Source organism: Cherax quadricarinatus, chromosome 63, assembly GCF_038502225.1.
Source record: "Cherax quadricarinatus isolate ZL_2023a chromosome 63, ASM3850222v1, whole genome shotgun sequence".
In the NCBI taxonomy this organism is placed as follows: Eukaryota; Metazoa; Arthropoda; class Malacostraca; order Decapoda; family Parastacidae; genus Cherax; species Cherax quadricarinatus.
The window spans coordinates 6,817,806-6,840,042 of NC_091354.1; the positions used below are offsets into that span (position 1 = coordinate 6,817,806).

At 43.9% G+C, this 22,237-nt stretch overlaps 1 protein-coding gene across 1 annotated transcript in view; it reads left to right on the forward strand.

The window, feature by feature from the left end:
• LOC128698278 (nephrin-like) overlaps positions 1 to 21,840 on the forward strand; it is a 137,526-nt gene extending 115,686 nt beyond the window's left edge. The window contains exons 13-18 of the mRNA XM_070098539.1: positions 4,114 to 4,250; positions 8,362 to 8,474; positions 9,080 to 9,272; positions 10,205 to 10,387; positions 10,670 to 10,881; positions 20,931 to 21,840. Coding sequence (XP_069954640.1) covers positions 4,114 to 4,250; positions 8,362 to 8,474; positions 9,080 to 9,272; positions 10,205 to 10,387; positions 10,670 to 10,881; positions 20,931 to 21,176 — 1,084 coding nt within the window. The 3' untranslated portion in view covers positions 21,177 to 21,840. The remainder of the gene's footprint in view (positions 1 to 4,113; positions 4,251 to 8,361; positions 8,475 to 9,079; positions 9,273 to 10,204; positions 10,388 to 10,669; positions 10,882 to 20,930) is intronic.
• The last annotated feature ends 397 nt before the right edge of the window (positions 21,841 to 22,237 follow it).

Here is a 22,237-nt window from a genome sequence, read left to right on the forward strand (position 1 = left end):
TCGCAATATTTGTAACCAGTGTATTTCACAACTGTCGAAATCACAAACCTTGCAACTCGTGTAGTGTTACAACAATTATTGCAACAATGATCACCGGGATCCATTAGGAAAATTAGCTCCAGCACTGCAGGTTGCGCCTGTATCAAGTGTAAATTATACTTTTACATCGCTGACCCAATTGAGAAAATATGTTTGGCAAGTTCACTATTGTTGTCGTTGCATGATGTTTTTTTTTTCCTCTAGTAATAAATAACTTATGCGTAATGAACACTTGTCAGTGCTCAATAATAACCCACATAGAGACAGAAACTCGGGAGATTAACTGATCTGTATATTCCCATCCCTTTCTTGGAATCCTCTTCAGCAGATCTGCTGAAGAGGATCCCAGAAGGGAGGTTGAAATATACAGATCAATTAATCTCCTGAGTTTCTGGCAACTAACTTTGATTACACCTCCTTCAGCACTCCTCGACGCCCTTACTAACGTTACCTCTGTTATACTCTTCACCCTCTCTGGTCTCTGGTCAGGTATATTATACCTTTCAGCACACCCCTATCCTGCAGCGTTGTATGACCCTTACGGGTTTAGCGATTGGGTATGATTATAATAATAATTATCCTGAATTCCTGTCTTCTCTAGTAATATTAGTATTTGCATATTTAAAGTGTACTAGGCACTCATCTTCCCGTCCCCAGGATGCCACCCACAACATTCGACTAACACCCAAGTACCTATTTACTACTACGTAAGCAAGGGTAATAGGTCTAAAGCTGCTAGTACCAAGTACTCGCTTGTAGGTGAACCTGGACAGCAGGTACAAAGAAACTGACTCCCAAGCACCTACTTATTGCCAGGTGAACGTGGACAGTAGGTACAGGGAGAGCTTCAAACCCGTATTACTTAATTAATCTTCACGTTATGAAGGACTAAGACATTTTTATTAGTAAAAAATTCATAGACATTAGAAGTATTTTGTGTCACAGTTTTTATCTTGGATAAAAACTTACATGTTTTGTACAAAATATTTAATAATATGATGCGTAGATTTTATGAATAGTTTTTTAAAACCAAAAATAAAATGGAGCAATATATTTTTGCGTCAGAACGAGAGTATTCGGTGTCTGTATGATTTGAACATGATGAACGAAAATAAAGCCACGAAAAAAAAGAGTTACCCTCTCAATTTCATATTTTTTTGGATTTATTGTTGTTCATTAAAGAGAACAAATGCGCCTGTAAATAATTTACAAAACACGACACTTGAACTACGAACGACTGGACCTCTGTTGTGTGTGTGAATGGTTGTTCTTGTACTCTAATTTGTATGGATAGATTGGTTAAAATAATTATGTATGCAGCCTCTCGACTAAACGAGTCATTAGGGTTGCACGTAACCTCTCCACAACCTTTAAAAGTTTTTAAATTAAACTCGCTATGTATATACACTGAGAGACATCTCTCTCTAGGTATATAGCCTTGTCGAGCATGCACGAATGACTGGTCTTGTGTTCTGCCATCTGTGTGTATTGATTATTATTGACTTTTCTGTATATGTATTTTACTGTGTTTTATGCTTATGTTCGAAGACATTGAGCAGTATACATTATAGTTGTGAAATCATTATAGTGTGAAATCATCACAGCGAACCAGGAAATAATCAATGCTGTGCGAAGAATCCTCCCGGAAGTCTCAACTACAACTCCGTCCAACAGTACCCTCTTGGGGGCACCGCTGGGTCACCAGGCCATCGATACTGTCCTCAGGGACAAATTGAATGACCTGATGAGAATGGAGGAGAGAATAAGCGATCTTGATGCCCATGATGCTCTGTATCTCCTCACAAGGTGTCTTACTATGCCAAGACTCACTTACTTCTTGAGGTGTGCACCCTCTTTTCACAACCCAACACTCGATGAATATGACGCACACCTGAGATCAACTTTTAAGAAGGCACTGAACCTGTCACTAGAGGATGAGCAATGGGATCAGGCAACCCTCCCAGTGCGACTGGGAGGTATAGGGGTGCGTAAAGCAACGCATGTTGCTTTACCTGCTTTTCTGTCTTCGTGTTTGGCTTCAAGTGCATTAGTCAAGAAGATAGTGCCCGAACGCTTGAGACACTTGGTAGGAGCTCAAGACCCCAGGTTTACTGAAGCAGCGATTCGGTGGGACACCCTTACAGACTCCTCCAGTAGACCAGCTCCTCCCAAACAGCACAAACAGTCCCACTGGGACAAACCGATCATGGAAAAAATCGCCAACACAATGCTCTCCAATGCTTCAGGAAAGAACAAAGCTCGTCTCCTGGCAGTGAAGGCACCACACTCAGGAGATTTCCTGTTAGCTGTTCCCAATTCCTCCCTGGGCACCCGTCTCGACCCACAGGCCATTCGGATTGGTGTTGCTCCTCGCCTAGCCGCCCCCATCCTCACCGAACATAGGTGTATTTGCGGCAGGGCGACAGCTGATCAATTCGGACTTCATGGTCTCGTGTGCCACACAGCAGAAGGGAAGTATGCCAGACTTGAGGAGATCAATGACATAATAAAGAGAAGCCTCGCCACAGCCCGTTGCCCAGCTCAACGGGAACCCCAAGTACAGAGGTCTGATGGAAGTCAAAAGCGTCCTGATGGAGCCACTATGATACCCTGGAAGGATGGAAAGCAGATTGCCTGGGACTACACCTGTGCTGCCACATTGGCAGACACCTACTTGCCATACTCTGTAGTGGAAGGGGGTGGAGCTGCCAGCCACAGGGAGACCCAGAAGATCCGAAAATATGAAGACCTTCCCCCTTGCTATAACTTCATTCCAATAGGGTCGGAGACCCTTGGAGCATGGGGCAAGTGTGCTCTAAAGTTCCTCAAAGAGCTGGGTGAAAAGCTCATCATAGAAACCAAGGACCACAGGGCGACCAGCTTCCTCTTTCAGAGACTCAGTGTTGCGATCCAGAGAGGAAATGCCTGCAGCATTCTGGGCACGCGGCCCACAGCAGGGGAGCTGGACGAAGTATTCGAGATGTAGCTCTGAGTTACCTATGTTGTTTTACTTTCTGATGTATTTTTGTGAATGTTTGGCCAATGTATTTTGTCTTATATATATATATATATATATATATATATATATATATATATATATATATATATATATATATATATATATATATATATATATATATATATTGCATATGATATAATGATAGAAATTTCCACTAATATGTACACAGGAGGACATTAAACATCTGTAATGTTATGTTGAACTGGGATTGAATGCGTATATTTGAAATAAATGTTTAGGCGAGCTTGAAGTGATTGAATGTGTTTTTATTAAATGTTTAGTTGAACAGGTAGTGGATCCACTTAAATGTTAGGACAAACTCGAATTCCACTGGCTAAAACTAATGTTTAGGTGACTAGGGAATGAACGCATCATTTCGAATTATATGTTGCTTCCTCTTTGCCTCACATTTCGTACTTATTTTCACAACAAATGAACACACGATAGAATACATTTTTTATCGGATTAGTAACCTCAGAAATATCTGATGGTAACCACAGAAACCCAACCCGCGCAGCTCATTTCCACCTGGGTTCCTGTTTTAAGTTCTTCCCCTCAGGATGCGATCCGAAATAGTTAACGCCTGGGTGTCTACTGCTAGGTATAAGGGAAGGAAAATATTAAAGATACATGCCCCTACCTCTATTCCCGGCCGGGATTCGACCCTGGTTCTTTCGATTGTTGGTCGAACACACTACCAGTGTGTAATAACTCAAACAGATGCTCGGGAACAGACAGCTCTATCGTTTCCCTGAACCCTTGACGCGTGTGGTTAAAGTAACATGAAATACACAAGCTAAAAAATGTGTGTCCTAAATTCAGCCTTTGAAATGAGGTGAGGCAAGTGTGTTGATCCATTGCTTAAACACGAGAGAGAGAGGGAGAGGCAGAGAGAGAGAGAGAGAGAGAGAGAGAGAGAGAGAGAGAGAGAGAGAGAGAGAGAGAGAGAGAGAGAGAGAGAGAGAGACAGACAGACAGACAGAGAGACAGAGACAGACACAGAGACAGACAGAGACAGAGATCCATCATGTCAACTTCCATGTGTTTACCTACAGATACAAGACTGAGAGGCTACGAAGTGTGCTTTTCTACACGCCCATGTCAGAGCGAGACTACGGCACTCTGCTCTGCTATGCCTCTAACTCCGTCGGCACTCAGAAGACGCCTTGTTCCTTCACTGTCATCTCCGCTGGTAGGTGCTCGCCCCTGCAAGTCCAACCAAGGCACAGCCTGCTGCACTTTCAGTACAACGTTGAAAATTTTCTTAGCATCTTTAGGGGTACAATGTGGGACATTGTAAATCAGTGTGGAGCATTGTAAATCAGTGTGGAGCATTGTAAATCAGCATGGAGCATTGTGGGACACTGAGGGACTGTCTTGGACAATAAAAGGCAATGTGTGACATTTTGGGATACTGTGAAGCACTGATGAATATTGCTTTGTAGTAATTATAAAAATCTAAGAAAATTTAGAAGCCGATCTTTCATAAAGAAAAATTTTCAAGATCATGGATATGAACTTAAATTTTTCCCATATTTATTGAACTTTTTTATATATATAAAAATTACCACAGTCGAAATATAGTATTTTCTTGTTCAGATACATATTTATTTGAGAGAGATAGTGTGTATGAGAGCGTGTGTGTGTGTGTGTGTGTGTGTGTGTGTGTGTGTGTGTGTGTGTGTGTGTGTGTGTGTGTGTGTGTGTGTGTATGTGTGTGTATGTGTTTGTGTGTGTGTGTGTGTGTGTGTGTGTGTGTGTGTGTGTGTGTGTGTATGTGTGTGTATGTGTGTATGTGTGTGTATGTGTTGTTGTGTGTGTTGGTTGTGGTGTGTGTAGTGTAGTGTGTGTGTGTCTGGTTGTGTTGTGTTCCTGTGCTGTTGATGTTTGGTAGTGTGTGTGTTGTGTTGTGTATGCTGTCATATGTGTAAATGTTTGCTCTGAGTTACTGTGTGTGTGTGTTGTGTTGTGTGTTTGTATGTTGTGTTTTGTTGTGTGTGTGTGTGTGTGTTGTTGTGTGTGTGTTGTGTTGTGTGTTGTGTGTTGTGTGTTGTGTGTATTTGTGTTTGTATGTGTGTGTGTGTGTGTTGTGTGTGTGTGTGTGTGTTGTGTTGTGTTTTATTGTTGTGTTGTGTGGTGTGGGTGTGGGTGTGGTTCTCTGTCAGAGTCATCTCCCTGGCCCTCCCAGGCCAGCCTCCCCGCATCTCATCTTAACTTAGATTCTGCACAATCGTTATTCACTTATTGGGAAGAAATACTTCCTAACATCCCTTTGACTCATCTGGGTCTTCAACTTCCAACTGTGATCCCTTGTTTCTGTGTCCCCTCTCTGGAACATCCTGTCTCTGTCCACCTTGTCTTTTCCACGCAGTATTTTGTATGTCGTTATCATGTCTCCCCTAACCCTCCTGTCCTCCAGTGTCGTCAGGCAGATTTCCCTTAATCTTTCTTCGTAGGACATTTTCTTTAGCTCTGGCACTAACCTTGTCGCAAACCTTTGCACTTTATCAAATTTCTTGACGTGCTTGATCAAGTGCGGGTTCCAAACTGGTGCTGCATACTCCAGTATGGGTCTGACGTACACGGTGTACAGTGTCTTGAACGATTCCTTACTAAGGTATCGGAACGCTATCTCAGGTTTGTAAAGTAAAAGGACACAAGTGCAACTAATGTGACATTTATTGTGGCAACGTTTCGCTCTCCCTGGAGAGCGAAACGTTGCCACAATAAATGTCACATTAGTTGCACTTGTGTCCTTTTACTTTACATATTGTCGGTAATTCTACCAACTTTATTACTATCTCAGGTTTGCCAAGCGCCCATATGCTGCAGCAGGTATTTGGTTGATGTGTGCTTCCGGAGACGTGCTCGGTGTTATACTCACCCCAAGATCTTTCTCCTTGAGCGAGATGCAGTCGTTGGCCAGCTAGCCTATACTCCGTCTGCGGTCTTCTTTGCCCTTCCCCGATCTTACCTGATCCTCATATAATTTAATTCTCATTAACTTCACATCATCTGCGATCAGGGACACTTCTGAGTCTAACCCTTCCATCATGTCATTCACATATACCAAAAATAGCACTGGTCCTAGGACCGACCCCTGTGGGACCCCACTCGTCACGGGTGCACACTGTGATACCTCATCACGTACCATGACTTGTTGTTGCCTCCCTGTCAGGTATTCTCTGATCCATTGCAGTGCCCTTCCTGTTATACGCGCCTGATCCTCTAGCTTCTGCATTAATCTCCTGTGAGGAACTCTGTCGAAGGCCTTCTTGTAGTCCAAGAAGATGCAATCAACCCACCCTTCTCTCTCGTGTCTTACTTCTGTTACTTTATCATAAAACTCCAGTAGGTTTGTGACAAGATTTGCCTTCCATAAATCCGTGCTGGTTGGCGTTTATACTCTTGTTCTGTTCCAGGTGCTCCACCACTCTCCTGGTAATTTTCTCCATAACTTTGCATACTATACACGTCAGTGACACTGGTCTATAGTTTAGTGCCTCTTTTCTGTCTCCTCCTTTAAATATGGATACTACATTTGTCCTCTTCCATACCTCATGTAGTTGCCCAGTTTCAAGGGATGTGTTGAAGATTGTGGTTAGTGGCACACACAACATTTCTGTGTGTGCACTCACCTAATTGTGGTTGCAGGGGTCGAGACAGCTCCTGGCCCCGCCTTTTCACTGATCGCTGCTAGGTCCTCTCTCTCCCTACTTCCAGAGCTTTGTCATACCTCGTGTGTGTGTGTGTGTGTGTGTGTGTGTGTGTGTGTGTGTGTGTGTGTGTGTGTGTGTGTGTGTGTGTGTGTGTGTGTGTGTGTAAACACACGAAACTACACAAGTGTTTCTCTTCTGGTTAATTTCCTGCTGCAGTATTTTTTTCTCGTTTTTGGAACAACGCGATTTAAGAACATAAGAAAGAAGAAACACTGCAACAGACCTACTGACCCATGCGAAGCAGGTCCATACTACTCCCCGGCTTAGAACAATGACCACCTAGTCAGGTCACTTCCACTTAAGGAAGGAGCACGGCACCAGACCTGGTAGCACAAGCTAATCAGGTCCAACTCACACCCACCCACTCATGTATTTATCCAACCTATTTTTAAAACTACACAAAGTCTTAGCTTCTATGACGGTGTTCGGGAGTTTGTTCCACTCATCCACAACTCTATTACCAAACCAGTGCTTTCCTATGTCCTTCCTGTATCTGAACTTTTCCAACTTGAAACCATTGCTGCGAGTCCTGTCTTGGCTGGATATTTTCAGCACGCTATTTACATCCCCTTTATTTATTCCCGTTTTCCATTTATACACCTCAATCGTATCCCCCCTAATTCTAAGCCTTTCTAGAGAGTGCAGATTCAAGGCCCTCAGTCTATCCTCATATGGAAAATTTCTGATACATGGGATCAGCTTTGTCTTCCTCCTCTGTACGTTTTCCAATGAATTTATATCCATTCTGTAATATGGTGAACAGAACTGTGCAGCATAATCTAAATGAGACCTAACCAAGGATATATAGAGTTGAAGAACAACCTGAGGACTTCTATTATTTATACTTCTTGAAATGAAGCCAAGGATTCTGTTAGCTTTACTGCGAACACTTATGCATTGTTGTCTAGGTTTCAGATTACTACTAATCAGAACTCCTAAATCCTTTTCGCAATCAGTATTATTAAGATCTACACTATTCAGTTTATAAGTGGCATGGTTAATGTCCTGTCCAACATTGAGAACTTTGCATTTGTCACTTCTCCGACCACTGCATCAGTCTATTCAAATCATCCTGAAGTGCACTAATGTCCTCTATAGAATGAACTGGACGGCCTATTTTGGTGTCACCAGCAAATTTGCTTATGTCGCTATTTATTCCCTCATCTATGTCGTTTATGTAGATTGTGAACAACAAGGGGCCCAATACTGACCCTTGTGGAACACCGCTCGTGACGTGCCCTCATTCTGATTTCTCCCCATTTATACAAACTCTTTGCTGCCTATTTGTCAACCATACCTCTACTCCCGAAAAAATTTTCTCCTATTCCGTGTGTCTTAAGTTTCCTGACATTTCCATTCTCTTGGATATGTGAAGAATAAAACGCAGGTTGAACGAACTGAGGGACCGATATCCTGATCGTTTAATGTCTCCAATGCGTAAGCTCTGCACAGAATAAATAATAGTCATTGGTGGGCGAAACGTCTTAATAATATAGATATCCAGGTGTAAGTGTGGCTTATTCATAAACTTGTCGGTAATATACCAATAATGTTGACTAATGGATTTTTTTTTTTTTGACTCAGGTCCACCGGAGGAAGTGACTGGGTGTACGGTGAGCAATGTCACCTCTCACTCCAGCAGTATAGTCTGCCTGCCGGGCTTCAACGGTGGTTTACCACAAATGTTCCTTCTTCAGGTAAGTTCTTCAATACCCCGCTGTACATTGTCAAATACTCGCGAACACTCCTTGCCTTACTTCTATCCCCACCATCTTCCTAGACCCGAATTCTCATTTTCTCCTGTTTACTTTCATGGAACGTTAATTATCTATATATATATTTTTTTTGCCAGGTAGAAGCTCACAGAAGGTTCCTTGATTTTGGTGAGTGGCTCTTGATCTAAGGAATTGGGTAGGTGCTCTAATTCCTTGAATAAGGCTGGAATGCCTCTCATTCCCAGAGGCACTGAATGACTTATGGTTTTAGTGCTCTCCCATAAATTTAATAATAATTTGTCTGGTAGAGGATCGATGGCTGGCTACTTAAAAAATAAATTGCATCAGCCGGCCTTTTTTTAATGCCTTTTCTGCACTTTAGTGGCGTTCATGGCTGTTGACTCAAAAAACCTGAGCTTCCTTAGCTTTTCTCGAATCATATCTGATTCTCTGTCATTTCACTGGTGTTTTTCAATCCCTACGAGTTTAGTGCTTTCCTTATAATACAGTATTATTGATGATACTACTACTATTAACAATAATAATAATGATAATTAATAATAATCATATTGCCTCACCAACTACAGGTGTGGAAGGAGGATCCACCCAAGGCAGATGTGTTGGTGCTGAACATTTCACTGTCTCAGCCAGAGTTCCTGGTGCGGTCATTGGTCCCTGGACACCACTACCGAGCCCACGTTACCGCACACAACGCGAGAGGTGCCACCCCACCTGTCACTCTCTATATCCACACTCTAAAGCAAGCAGAAATGCATAAAAGTAAGTCCATTTCCAGTAGCCACTTGCTCAACCAGACGACAGTAGGATTTAGATATCGTACAGTCGACCATAGTTAATGTAAACCACAGACTGTAGATCAAGATTTTATTAATACAACGTTTCATTCTGTGTAGAGCTTTATAGTCATGATAAAGCTCTACTCTGTGAGAAACGTTGTCCTAATCAAAGCTTGTTCTGCAACGTGTGTCTTGTCTCCCGTATATGTGGATAGTTTGGTTTGTTGTTCTAATGAAGTATTCGATTAGTTGCTAGCAACTCAGCGGTAGCGTCTTCGGCTCACAAAGAGCCTAGGTCCAATTCCGATTCGCTACACCAAGTCTCCTAATACCTACTGACCCTATCGCCTTGCAGTAAATAGGTTCCCGGGTGCTAGCCGGCTGATGTGGGTGTTCATCGTAAACTGGAGTAGTATACTCGTATTTAAGATAGATTTGTACTTTGCAGTCTGCTTGTTTATCTAAGGGAATCGTGATAATCTGCTTTTAATATGCTTTTTTAAAGATTTTTTTTAATATACAAACTTTATTTTTGGGATACTGTAGTATCGGATAGTTATTTATTATTATTATTATTATTATTATTATTATTATTATTATTTTAGTTTTTAACACGTTGGCCGTCTCCCACCAAGGCAAGGTGATCCGAAAACTAAGAAAAAAGTTTTTCTTTTTACATTTAGTAATTTATACAGGAAAAGAGGTTGCTATCCCCTTGCTCCCGGAATTTTAGTCACCTCTTCCAACACGCATGGCTTACGGAGGAAGAGTTCTTTTCAACTTCCCCACTGATTATATTAACATTATTATTATTGTAGTCATAGGGAACCACCAAAACTGGTAATGGTTATTCAAACAACTTATTACACAACATAAAAATGCTTCCCACGACTCTTCTTTTTCTCCTTTGATTAGGTTTGCCTTCGCGTTCTGAACCGTCGCCACTGACGTTGGTGCTGGCGGTGATCGGCGGTGCTTTGCTAGTGGTGGTGGCGCTGCTGGTGGGTATTTGGGCGGTGAGAGGTCGCAGAAGAAACTCCCACAACCACAGAGAGAGTGTCCATATTCCTATGAAAGAATCTAATCCTGACATACTTGGTAAGTGTCGCCTGTATGCTAGTTTAATCATGAATGTGCGATTTTCTCCGTGCGCGCGCGCGTGTGTAAGAGAGAGAGAGAGAGAGAGAGAGAGAGAGAGAGAGAGAGAGAGAGAGAGAGAGAGAGAGAGAGAGAGAGAGAACAATGAGTGAATGAACACTGCCCCGAGAGATAAATACACATCTCTCGATGTATATACCGAGCGGTGTATATATTTCTCACTGCATTAGCTGCCACCACGCACACTCTCCTTAATAAGTTGCAAACATGTCACCCCAACAGAGGCTGCTCCCCAACCACCCTCATCTGCCCATACTATAAGCATCAGCATTATCAAACAGACTCATCCACCGTATGATGGGGAGACCTCTCCACCCGACGGAAGCGCAGAAGAGCTGGGCATGGGTATGGGCCTTCGGCCTGGGTTACCCTCGCAGAAAACTGCCTTTGGAGTTTCCGAACTTTTACACAGACCAATTGAAAAGAGTTTACAGGTAAGTCCTTGATGATATGTCTGTTGGTGTTAGTTTGCAGTTGAATGTGACACAGTGAACTCTTAATTACTTTCTTCTACCAAGGAGTGTTGATTTTCATCAGTGCAATATAGGAGGTTCCAAACTTCCAAATGAGTGTTCTTGGCATTTCAACTTACGAGCGAAATGTCTTCCTGTTGCGAACTTACAAAATAATTGTATATCTGACGTTTTTATTTACACGCGAGTTTTATCTTGCGGTTCAGCTGACACTGACATGTTTGTTTGTAATGAGAAAAGATTATTTTAAAAATACAATTGTTTTTGCAAAATGCGATGTTTATAACTCGAAAAATTTGTAAGTAGGATCTCCTGTATTGTTACTGTAGATGGAACAGTTTAGAAATTAATTTATCTTTCATATTAATTAAGAATGTATATTCGCTATTTTAATTACTGTACGTCAAACTGCCGTAAAGAAGAGAGAGAAAAAAGTGTAACTTTTGTTTATTTGCGTTTCATGAAATATATGAAATTCTCGTGAGACATTTAGCCCCAAGGAGCGTGAAGTCTCGATCCTTCCTCCAATAATCGGGACCAACCTAGTCTCTCTGTCGGACCAGTTAGTCTGTTAATATTTATATGCATACACAATCTGCAGAGATTTACAAATGTCCCAAACAAATATGCTAATAAAGGACTCTCTTCTTCTTTATATGATTACCATATTTTACGTCTTCGAAGACGCTATTTTTTTTCCAAAAATAAGTCCCGAAAATTTACCTGGCGTCTTGGAGGCCCAAGTACCTTTTTATTTTTTTTTTTTAAATTTAGCCAAACAGAATTTTGGAGCGTCCAAGACACCGAAACGTCTTACTCGCCGTAAAATACGGTATTTTATTCATGTTTTATAATCATAATAACTAACGTGGTTTATTATTAAATCAGGTCTATCTCCATATGGTGCAAAGTGAGAGTGAAGCAAATAGTTTTGATTTTCAATATATTTATGTAATGGCCTAGGTTATTTTGTTTGAAATGTGCCACATAGTACAGATACAGCTTGCAGCATCCGCATGGCTCTAGCTCCAGGCTCAGCCTTCACTGCAGGAATGCGCACAATGTTGCTTTCCATCTCCCATAAAAGTTAACTTCTAAACAGTATCAATTACAAATTTACTTGATTTTACTTGAATCTGGATTATCATTAAATTTAACTTGTACATCTTTTTAAGTAAGTCAAAGTTAATGATATTTGGATCTAGATTTATCCTTTCCCCTCCCCATTTCCCTCGCCTCCATTTGGCCCCCTTCCCTAGCTGAAACTGCCAGCTGACTCCCACCCGCCCCTCCCCAAATACCCAATCACCTGACACTTCGTCATTTTGGGAAAAACATCAGGGCGTCCCTTTGCATAGCTTCATTGCTGTTTACCTTCGCTCCTTTCCGCTTACTTGGCACTGTTAGCGTGACTATTATCTCTCCCTATATCATTAATTCATCCTGTTTACTCCTTAAGTGTTAACATAAAGGTCGTACTGAAGACCGGAATGAAGTATATCATTAATTCATCCTGTCTACTCCTTAAGTGTTAACATAAGGGTCGTACTGAAGACCGGAATGAAGGCAGAGACACAGTAGAACAAAATATATATAGGGGAAATATTCAGGGGATTATATTTTGATCGGTAATGAACAGTTTATATGCAGCTTTAAAACATCTTCACATAAATATCACCTTCACATCAGTATCACCTTCACATCAATATCACCTTCACATCAATATCACCTTCACATCAGTATCGCCTTCACATCAGTATCACCTTCACATCAATATCACCTTCACATCAATATCACCTTCACATCAGTATCACCTTCACATTAATATCACCTTCACATCAATATCACCTTCACATCAGTATCACCTTCACATCAGTATCGCCTTCGCATCAGTATCACCTTCACATCAATATCACCTTCACATCAATATCACCTTCACATCAATATCACCTTCACATCAATATCACCTTCACATCAATATCACCTTCACATCAATATCACCTTCACATCAATATCACCTTCACATCAATATTACCTTCACATCAATAACATCTTCACATTAGCATCTCCTTCACATAAGCGTCACCTTAACATTATCACCTTCAAACCATACCACGGGTAGGGCTTGAACTTGCGGTTAGAGAGTCGTAAAACTCCAGACCGACTCTTTAACCGCGGGTTTAAGCCCCACCCGTGGTATGGTTTGTCTGCAATCGCGTCATTACGATTTCGCGAGTCATCACCTTCACATCACCACCACCTATTAAGAACCCTTTGAGAATTCGAATGGGCTTTTATGCCAAATTATCCGCAGCTGAGCAAGACTTGATTGGGTAAACGTTTTGTTTTCACAACTTCCTCGGGCGAAATGTTGGACCACCTAAGTTTGGTTCTACTACATGTCTTTGCCTTTACAACGTCAACACTGTTCACATTACTATCATTATCACATTTCCTGTTTATCAGACTTAATTTCTCAAGTTCTTGGGACTTTCAAGTTCTTGGGACTTTCAAGTTCTTGGGACTTTCAAGTTCTTGGGACTTTCAAGTTCTTGGGACTTTCAAGTTCTTGGGACTTTCAAGTTCTTGGGACTTTCAAGTTCTTGGGACTTTCAAGTTCTTGGGACTTTCAAGTTCTTGGGACTTTCAAGTTCTTGGGACTTTCAAGTTCTTGGGACTTTCAAGTTCTTGGGACTTTCAAGTTCTTGGGACTTTCAAGTTCTTGGGACTTTCAAGTTCTTGGGACTTTCAAGTTCTTGGGACTTTCAAGTTCTTGGGACTTTCAAGTTCTTGGGACTTTCAAGTTCTTGGGACTTTCAAGTTCTTGGGACTTTCAAGTTCTTGGGACTTTCAAGTTCTTGGGACTTTCAAGTTCTTGGGACTTTCAAGTTCTTGGGACTTTCAAGTTCTTGGGACTTTCAAGTTCTTGGGACTTTCAAGTTCTTGGGACTTTCAAGTTCTTGGGACTTTCAAGTTCTTGGGACTTTCAAGTTCTTGGGACTTTCAAGTTCTTGGGACTTTCAAGTTCTTGGGACTTTCAAGTTCTTGGGACTTTCAAGTTCTTGGGACTTTCAAGTTCTTGGGACTTTCAAGTTCTTGGGACTTTCAAGTTCTTGGGACTTTCAAGTTCTTGGGACTTTCAAGTTCTTGGGACTTTCAAGTTCTTGGGACTTTCAAGTTCTTGGGACTTTCAAGTTCTTGGGACTTTCAAGTTCTTGGGACTTTCAAGTTCTTGGGACCTTTCAAGTTCTTGGGACCTTTCAAGTTCTTGGGGACTTTCAAGTTCTTGGGGACTTTCAAGTTCTTGGGGACTTTCAAGTTCTTGGGGACTTTCAAGTTCTTGGGGACTTTCAAGTTCTTGGGGACTTTCAAGTTCCTGGGGACTTTCAAGTTCCTGGGGACTTTCAAGTTCCTGGGGACTTTCAAGTTCCTGGGGACTTTCAAGTTCCTGGGGACTTTCAAGTTCCTGGGGACTTTCAAGTTCCTGGGGACTTTCAAGTTCCTGGGGACTTAATTTTTTCAAGCATATTGAGCTAAATTTTTTAAGTTCATAGGATTTAATTCTTTCTACCTCATGGGACTCTGGCTCTCTCTACCTCATGGGACTCTGGCTCTCTCTACCTCATGGGACTCTGGCTCTCTCTACCTCATGGGACTCTGGCTCTCTCTACCTCATGGGACTCTGGCTCTCTCTACCTCATGGGACTCTGGCTCTCTCTACCTCATGGGACTCTGGCTCTCTCTACCTCATGGGACTCTGGCTCTCTCTACCTCATGGGACTCTGGCTCTCTCTACCTCATGGGACTCTGGCTCTCTCTACCTCATGGGACTCTGGCTCTCTCTACCTCATGGGACTCTGGCTCTCTCTACCTCATGGGACTCTGGCTCTCTCTACCTCATGGGACTCTGGCTCTCTCTACCTCATGGGACTCTGGCTCTCTCTACCTCATGGGACTCTGGCTCTCTCTACCTCATGGGACTCTGGCTCTCTCTACCTCATGGGACTCTGGCTCTCTCTACCTCATGGGACTCTGGCTCTCTCTACCTCATGGGACTCTGGCTCTCTCTACCTCATGGGACTCTGGCTCTCTCTACCTCATGGGACTCTGGCTCTCTCTACCTCATGGGACTCTGGCTCTCTCTACCTCATGGGACTCTGGCTCTCTCTACCTCATGGGACTCTGGCTCTCTCTACCTCATGGGACTCTGGCTCTCTCTACCTCATGGGACTCTGGCTCTCTCTACCTCATGGGACTCTGGCTCTCTCTACCTCATGGGACTCTGGCTCTCTCTACCTCATGGGACTCTGGCTCTCTCTACCTCATGGGACTCTGGCTCTCTCTACCTCATGGGACTCTGGCTCTCTCTACCTCATGGGACTCTGGCTCTCTCTACCTCATGGGACTCTGGCTCTCTCTACCTCATGGGACTCTGGCTCTCTCTACCTCATGGGACTCTGGCTCTCTCTACCTCATGGGACTCTGGCTCTCTCTACCTCATGGGACTCTGGCTCTCTCTACCTCATGGGACTCTGGCTCTCTCTACCTCATGGGACTCTGGCTCTCTCTACCTCATGGGACTCTGGCTCTCTCTACCTCATGGGACTCTGGCTCTCTCTACCTCATGGGACTCTGGCTCTCTCTACCTCATGGGACTCTGGCTCTCTCTACCTCATGGGACTCTGGCTCTCTCTACCTCATGGGACTCTGGCTCTCTCTACCTCATGGGACTCTGGCTCTCTCTACCTCATGGGACTCTGGCTCTCTCTACCTCATGGGACTCTGGCTCTCTCTACCTCATGGGACTCTGGCTCTCTCTACCTCATGGGACTCTGGCTCTCTCTACCTCATGGGACTCTGGCTCTCTCTACCTCATGGGACTCTGGCTCTCTCTACCTCATGGGACTCTGGCTCTCTCTACCTCATGGGACTCTGGCTCTCTCTACCTCATGGGACTCTGGCTCTCTCTACCTCATGGGACTCTGGCTCTCTCTACCTCATGGGACTCTGGCTCTCTCTACCTCATGGGACTCTGGCTCTCTCTACCTCATGGGACTCTGGCTCTCTCTACCTCATGGGACTCTGGCTCTCTCTACCTCATGGGACTCTGGCTCTCTCTACCTCATGGGACTCTGGCTCTCTCTACCTCATGGGACTCTGGCTCTCTCTACCTCATGGGACTCTGGCTCTCTCTACCTCATGGGACTCTGGCTCTCTCTACCTCATGGGACTCTGGCTCTCTCTACCTCATGGGACTCTGGCTCTCTCTACCTCATGGGACTCTGGCTCTCTCTACCTCATGGGACTCTGGCTCTCTCTACCTCATGGGACTCTGGCTCTCTCTACCTCATGGGACTCTGGCTCTCTCTACCTCATGGGACTCTGGCTCTCTCTACCTCATGGGACTCTGGCTCTCTCTACCTCATGGGACTCTGGCTCTCTCTACCTCATGGGACTCTGGCTCTCTCTACCTCATGGGACTCTGGCTCTCTCTACCTCATGGGACTCTGACTCTCTCTACCTCATGGGACTCTGGCTCTCTCTACCTCATGGGACTCTGGCTCTCTCTACCTCATGGGACTCTGGCTCTCTCTACCTCATGGGACTCTGACTCTCTCTACCTCATGGGACTCTGACTCTCTCTACCTCATGGGACTCTGACTCTCTCTACCTCATGGGACTCTGACTCTCTCTACCTCATGGGACTCTGACTCTCTCTACCTCATGGGACTCTGACTCTCTCTACCTCATGGGACTCTGACTCTCTCTACCTCATGGGACTCTGACTCTCTCTACCTCATGGGACTCTGGCTCTCTCTACCTCATGGGACTCTGGCTCTCTCTACCTCATGGGACTCTGGCTCTCTCTACCTCATGGGACTCTGACTCTCTCTACCTCATGGGACTCTGGCTCTCTCTACCTCATGGGACTCTGGCTCTCTCTACCTCATGGGACTTTATTCTTTCAAGTTAATGGGATTTTATTCTTTCAATAGGACTTTATTTTCATGATATTCATGTTTAGTCAAATTATCATTTTTTTTTTTCAAAGTCATTCATTTTTTGTCATTATTATTATTTTAGCTTTGAGTGTCTTTGTCCATCCTAGCTGCAGCTATCTGCATAGGTAGCTTCATCGTCACCTGTCTTGGCTCGTCTAGTACGCTTCAAAGCTACCTTTCTCTATGCAACGTCTTGCTTTAGCTTCAGTTCCGTCTATGTAATACTTGGACTCATGTACCGCCGCTTGCAATAATTAGGTTGATAGTCTCTGTTGAAGATTTTTTAACTAATTTGCAAAAGATTAGAACTCGATAATAGCCTCAGTTTATATCACAAATTTTCATAATCTCATAGCACATTTTCTTTTGTTTTAACTCGTTTTCAAAGAGACTGTGACTCATTAAAAATACTTAACACAGTTAAAAAAAATACTGCTCATTTCTAAAATATTTGTTTAAAAAATACCAGACACTTAGAATCTCTAAATTTAAGTAGTTTTCCTGCCGGGGAAATCTTGTTGACCAGGTCTGATGTGGTTTTTGACCTGGTGTGGTGTGGCCATGACCATCATGTCTTGTGTGGCTATGACCATTAAGTCTGATGTGGCCATGACTATCAAGTCTGGTGTGGCCATGACCATCAAGCCTGGTGTGGCCATGACCATCAAGTCTGGTGTTGCCATGATTATTAAGTCTGGTGTGGCCATGACTAAAGTCTGGTGTGGCCATAAATATCAAGTCTAGTGTAGTCTTCGATCAGAACGAGCAGTTGTAGTCTGGTCTTACTTCTCAATGATCAATTACGGTTTACAAGCTCACTTGTATTGTTCTCTTTACGTTTTATATTGGCGACAAAGAGGGAAATACAGCAGTTTCTCCTTACTGAATTTCACGGCAAAGAAAGTAAAGTTTCTCTTCAGATCGAAGAAAATCACAGTAAATTACATTTGGTAGTATTTTGTTCGTCAGGAAACAGAACATTTGTCTCCTGACTCGCATCTTTTTCAAATGAACCGTAACTCGTTTAGCATCCGCCAGATCCATGAAGCTATGTTATACACCCCTTCTTAGAATATTTCTTTTCACTGATGTAATATAAGCAATTTAAGCTATTCACTAAATGCACCTTAAAGAGGCCCATGAGCTTAATCTCAACGTACTCAAGATAACTAGGAAATGTCCTATGATTTATTGCACTTGGTTATTTTATATTTAAAGCCCATTGATTGCACAAAGAATTGTTAAAGCAATGTTACCTGTACACTACGTGGTAAGGATATTTTTACACAGGGATTAAACTCTCAGTGTTTATATACCGAGATAAACAGTCCTCAAAGTGCGCCTAAAGTTTCACTCCTGCTATCTTGTTCCCTCCATGGTCGCCCAGGACCTTGTTCCCTCCATGGTCCCCAGGACCTTGTTCCCTCCATGGTCGCCCAGGACCTTGTTCCCTCCATGGTCAGCAGGGCCTTGTTCCCTCCATGGTCGCCCAGGACCTTGTTCCCTCCATGGTCCCCAGGACCTTGTTCCCTCCATGGTCGCCCAGGACCTTGTTCCCTCCATGGTCGCCCAGGACCTTGTTCCCTCCATGGTCCCCAGGACCTTGTTCCCTCCATGGTCGCCCAGGACCTTGTTCCCTCCATGGTCCCCAGGACCTTGTTCCCTCCATGGTCGCCCAGGACCTTGTTCCCTCCATGGTCGCCCAGGACCATGTTCCCTCCATGGTTCCCAGGACCTTGTTCCCTCCATGGTCGCCCAGGACCTTGTTCCCTCCATGGTCGCCCAGGACCTTGTTCCCTCCATGGTCGCCCAGGACCTTGTTCCCTCCATGGTCGCCCAGGACCTTGTTCCCTCCATGGTCTCCCAGGACCTTGTTCCCTCCATGGTCGCCCAGGACCTTGTTCCCTCCATGGTCGCCCAGGACCTTGTTCCCTCCATGGTCCCCAGGACCTTGTTCCCTCAATGGTCCCCAGGACCTTGTTCCCTCAATGGTCCCCAGGACCTTGTTCCCTCAATGGTCCCCAGGACCTTGTTCCCTCCATGGTCCCCAGGACCTTGTTCCCTCCATGGTCCCCAGGACCTTGTTCCCTCCATGGTCCCCAGGACCTTGTTCCCTCCATGGTCCCCAGGACCTCGTTCCCTCCATGGTCCCCAGGACCTTGTTCCCTCCATGGTCGCCCAGGACCATGTTCCCTCCATGGTCGCCCAGGACCATGTTCCCTCCATGGTTCCCAGGACCTTGTTCCCTCCATGGTTCCCAGGACCTTGTTCCCTCCATGGTCCCCAGGACCTTGTTCCCTCCATGGTCCCCAGGACCTTGTTCCCTCCATGGTCCCCAGGACCTTGTTCCCTCCATGGTCCCCAGGACCTTGTTCCCTCCATGGTCCCCAGGACCTTGTTCCCTCCATGGTCCTCAGGACCTTGTTCCCTCCATGGTCCCCAGGACCTTGTTCCCTCCATGGTCCCCAGGACCTTGTTCCCTCCATGGTCCCCAGGACCTTGTTCCCTCCATGGTCCCCAGGACCTTGTTCCCTCCATGGTCCCCAGGACCTTGTTCCCTCCATGGTCCCCAGGACCTTGTTCCCTCCATGGTCCCCAGGACCTTGTTCCCTCCATGGTCCCCAGGACCTTGTTCCCTCCATGGTCCCCAGGACCTTGTTCCCTCCATGGTCCCCAGGACCTTGTTCCCTCCATGGTCCCCAGGACCTTGTTCCCTCCATGGTCCCCAGGACCTTGTTCCCTCCATGGTCCCCAGGACCTTGTTCCCTCCATGGTCCCCAGGACCTTGTTCCCTCCATGGTCCCCAGGACCTTGTTCCCTCCATGGTCCCCAGGACCTTGTTCCCTCCATGGTCCCCAGGACCTTGTTCCCTCCATGGTCCCCAGGACCTTGTTCCCTCCATGGTCCCCAGGACCTTGTTCCCTCCATGGTCCCCAGGACCTTGTTCCCTCCATGGTCCCCAGGACCTTGTTCCCTCCATGGTCCCCAGGACCTTGTTCCCTCCATGGTCCCCAGGACCTTGTTCCCTCCATGGTCCCCAGGACCTTGTTCCCTCCATGGTCCCCAGGACCTTGTTCCCTCCATGGTCCCCAGGACCTTGTTCTCTCCATGGTCCGCAGGACCTTGTTCCCTCCATGGTCCCCAGGACCTTGTTCCCTCCGTGGTCCCCAGGACCTTGTGCCCTTCATTGTCCCCAGCACCTTGTTTACTCCATGGTCCCCAGGGCCTTGTTCCCTCCATGGTCCCCAGGACCTTGTTCCCTCCATGGTCCCCAGGACCTTGTTCCCTCCATGGTCCCCAGGACCTTGTTTACTCCATGGTCCCCAGGGCCTTGTTCACTTCACGGTACCCAGGACCTTATTCACATCATGGTCCCTGGACCTTGCTCACTCAATGGTTTCAGGACCTTGTTTACTCCATGGTGCCAGGCCCTGGTTCCCTCCACGGAGGGACCCAGGGCCCAGGTCTCCAATGTTTCCATAAAAAAAATTCCTGTCTGTTCATGTGTCTTGAACCACAACTTTTAGAGCAGTGAAGGACTGATCCCCGTCGAACTTCTACCTCCAATGGATTCATTGTTACACTCACCTATATTCAACGGGCTTTTACCAGTCTTCAGAGTGCACATGCAATGTTCTCCTTGCAAAAACAAATGATATATGCATAATTGTATTTGATTACTTGGTTGGTTAAACTGATCTACATTTTTTTAATTCAACGTATATATAACGAATTGCTGATTAGTTTTTTTTTTTTTTTTGGCCAGAGCACAGAGTAGAGGCTGTTTTTGTAATGCATATTCTCGATGTATACAATGTTATATGCAAATAAAATATATTTCGTAAGTGAATAACAAAACATCCTAATTCTTTTACATAATTATTCCAAAATTTAAATAATAGTAGGTGAGGAATGAGTCCAAGTATAGAAAGCGGTATGATAGTTTGTGTCAGGTGAGCGGTACACGGGACCATTCATCTGGCAACATGTCCTCTCCCCTCCCATCAGACCCCCGTCTGCCACCCGTACGATGATGACCCTCCGTCTTCTCCAGAGGTCACTGAGAGGACTCAGCTCACAACATCTACTATAGACACCAGCTCGGGCATTACCCTGGGCGTGGAAGCAGCTGCCAGATCTAGCAGAAGACTGCCGTATTCCAGAACTCCTTTGTACGAGGAGTTAGACTTAGGATCAACATCATCTTGCGTCCGCCAGCCACTAATGCTCGGGAGCTCAGAGAGTGTTATGTAAAACCCAAGATATCGTACCGGGAGATGTGACAAGTGCTTCGTAATTTGGCATCGCTATTCTTCCTGGGAATATCTCAAAAAAAAAGTAAGCTTATCATTGCCATTACGTAAATGATTGCTAGTTGCAAAGATTTGTAATGGATGACTGACAAATTGCAATGTTGCAAAAAAAATCTTTGTAAAACTAGCAAAATTATTAAATACTGAGTATTAAATTATCGATTTCCTTTTAGGAAATAAACTTAATTATCAAGACAATATTTAAGTACCAAATAATTTATTATACATTTTTCCCCCTAGGGAAAAATACTTTGTCCACAAGTCTTGAAGAAGACGTAAAAAAAAGACACATGGATGACTTAGATAGAGTTATACCCCCCTGTAAATTCTCTGTTCATTTTGATAATATAAATTTAGGTCAGAAGACAATAGCATTGCATCACCATATTTTTGTACACGAATTTTTGAAGATTAACTTGTTGCTATAATTAAATGAAGTCTATATATTATTTTCACTGTAATATATGTTTGTATTTAGGAACGACTGCAACCCCCAAGGAAATCAACTTGCTCTGTTAACTTTAGAAATAAAATTTACCTGTCGTTTAATGTTATGGTCACCACGAGCTCAGTGTTTGTGTATATACATGTCCAAGTTTGCATAATTTTCCGGAAGATCTTTCTTTATTTTTCTTCTCTTTCATATATATATATATATATATATATATATATATATATTTATGTCGTGTCGAATAGGTAAAACTAATCAATTAGCAAGATCTCCTTTAAAATTAAATCCTTTCTAAATTTCTCTTATACATTTACAGATACATTTTTTCATTAAAATTAATGTAAAAATTAATAATTTTGTATCAAAAGAACCTTAGAAAACTTACCTATTACAATAAGCCTAATCCAACTAAATATATTATAGACAAGTTTACAATAATTTATTAATAAACAAACATAATGAAAATATATTTTTTTTGTTAGGTTCAGAATTATTTTTGAGAAATTAATGCAGTCACAAATTTTCGTTTTTAAGGCAAAATCGCAAGTTTT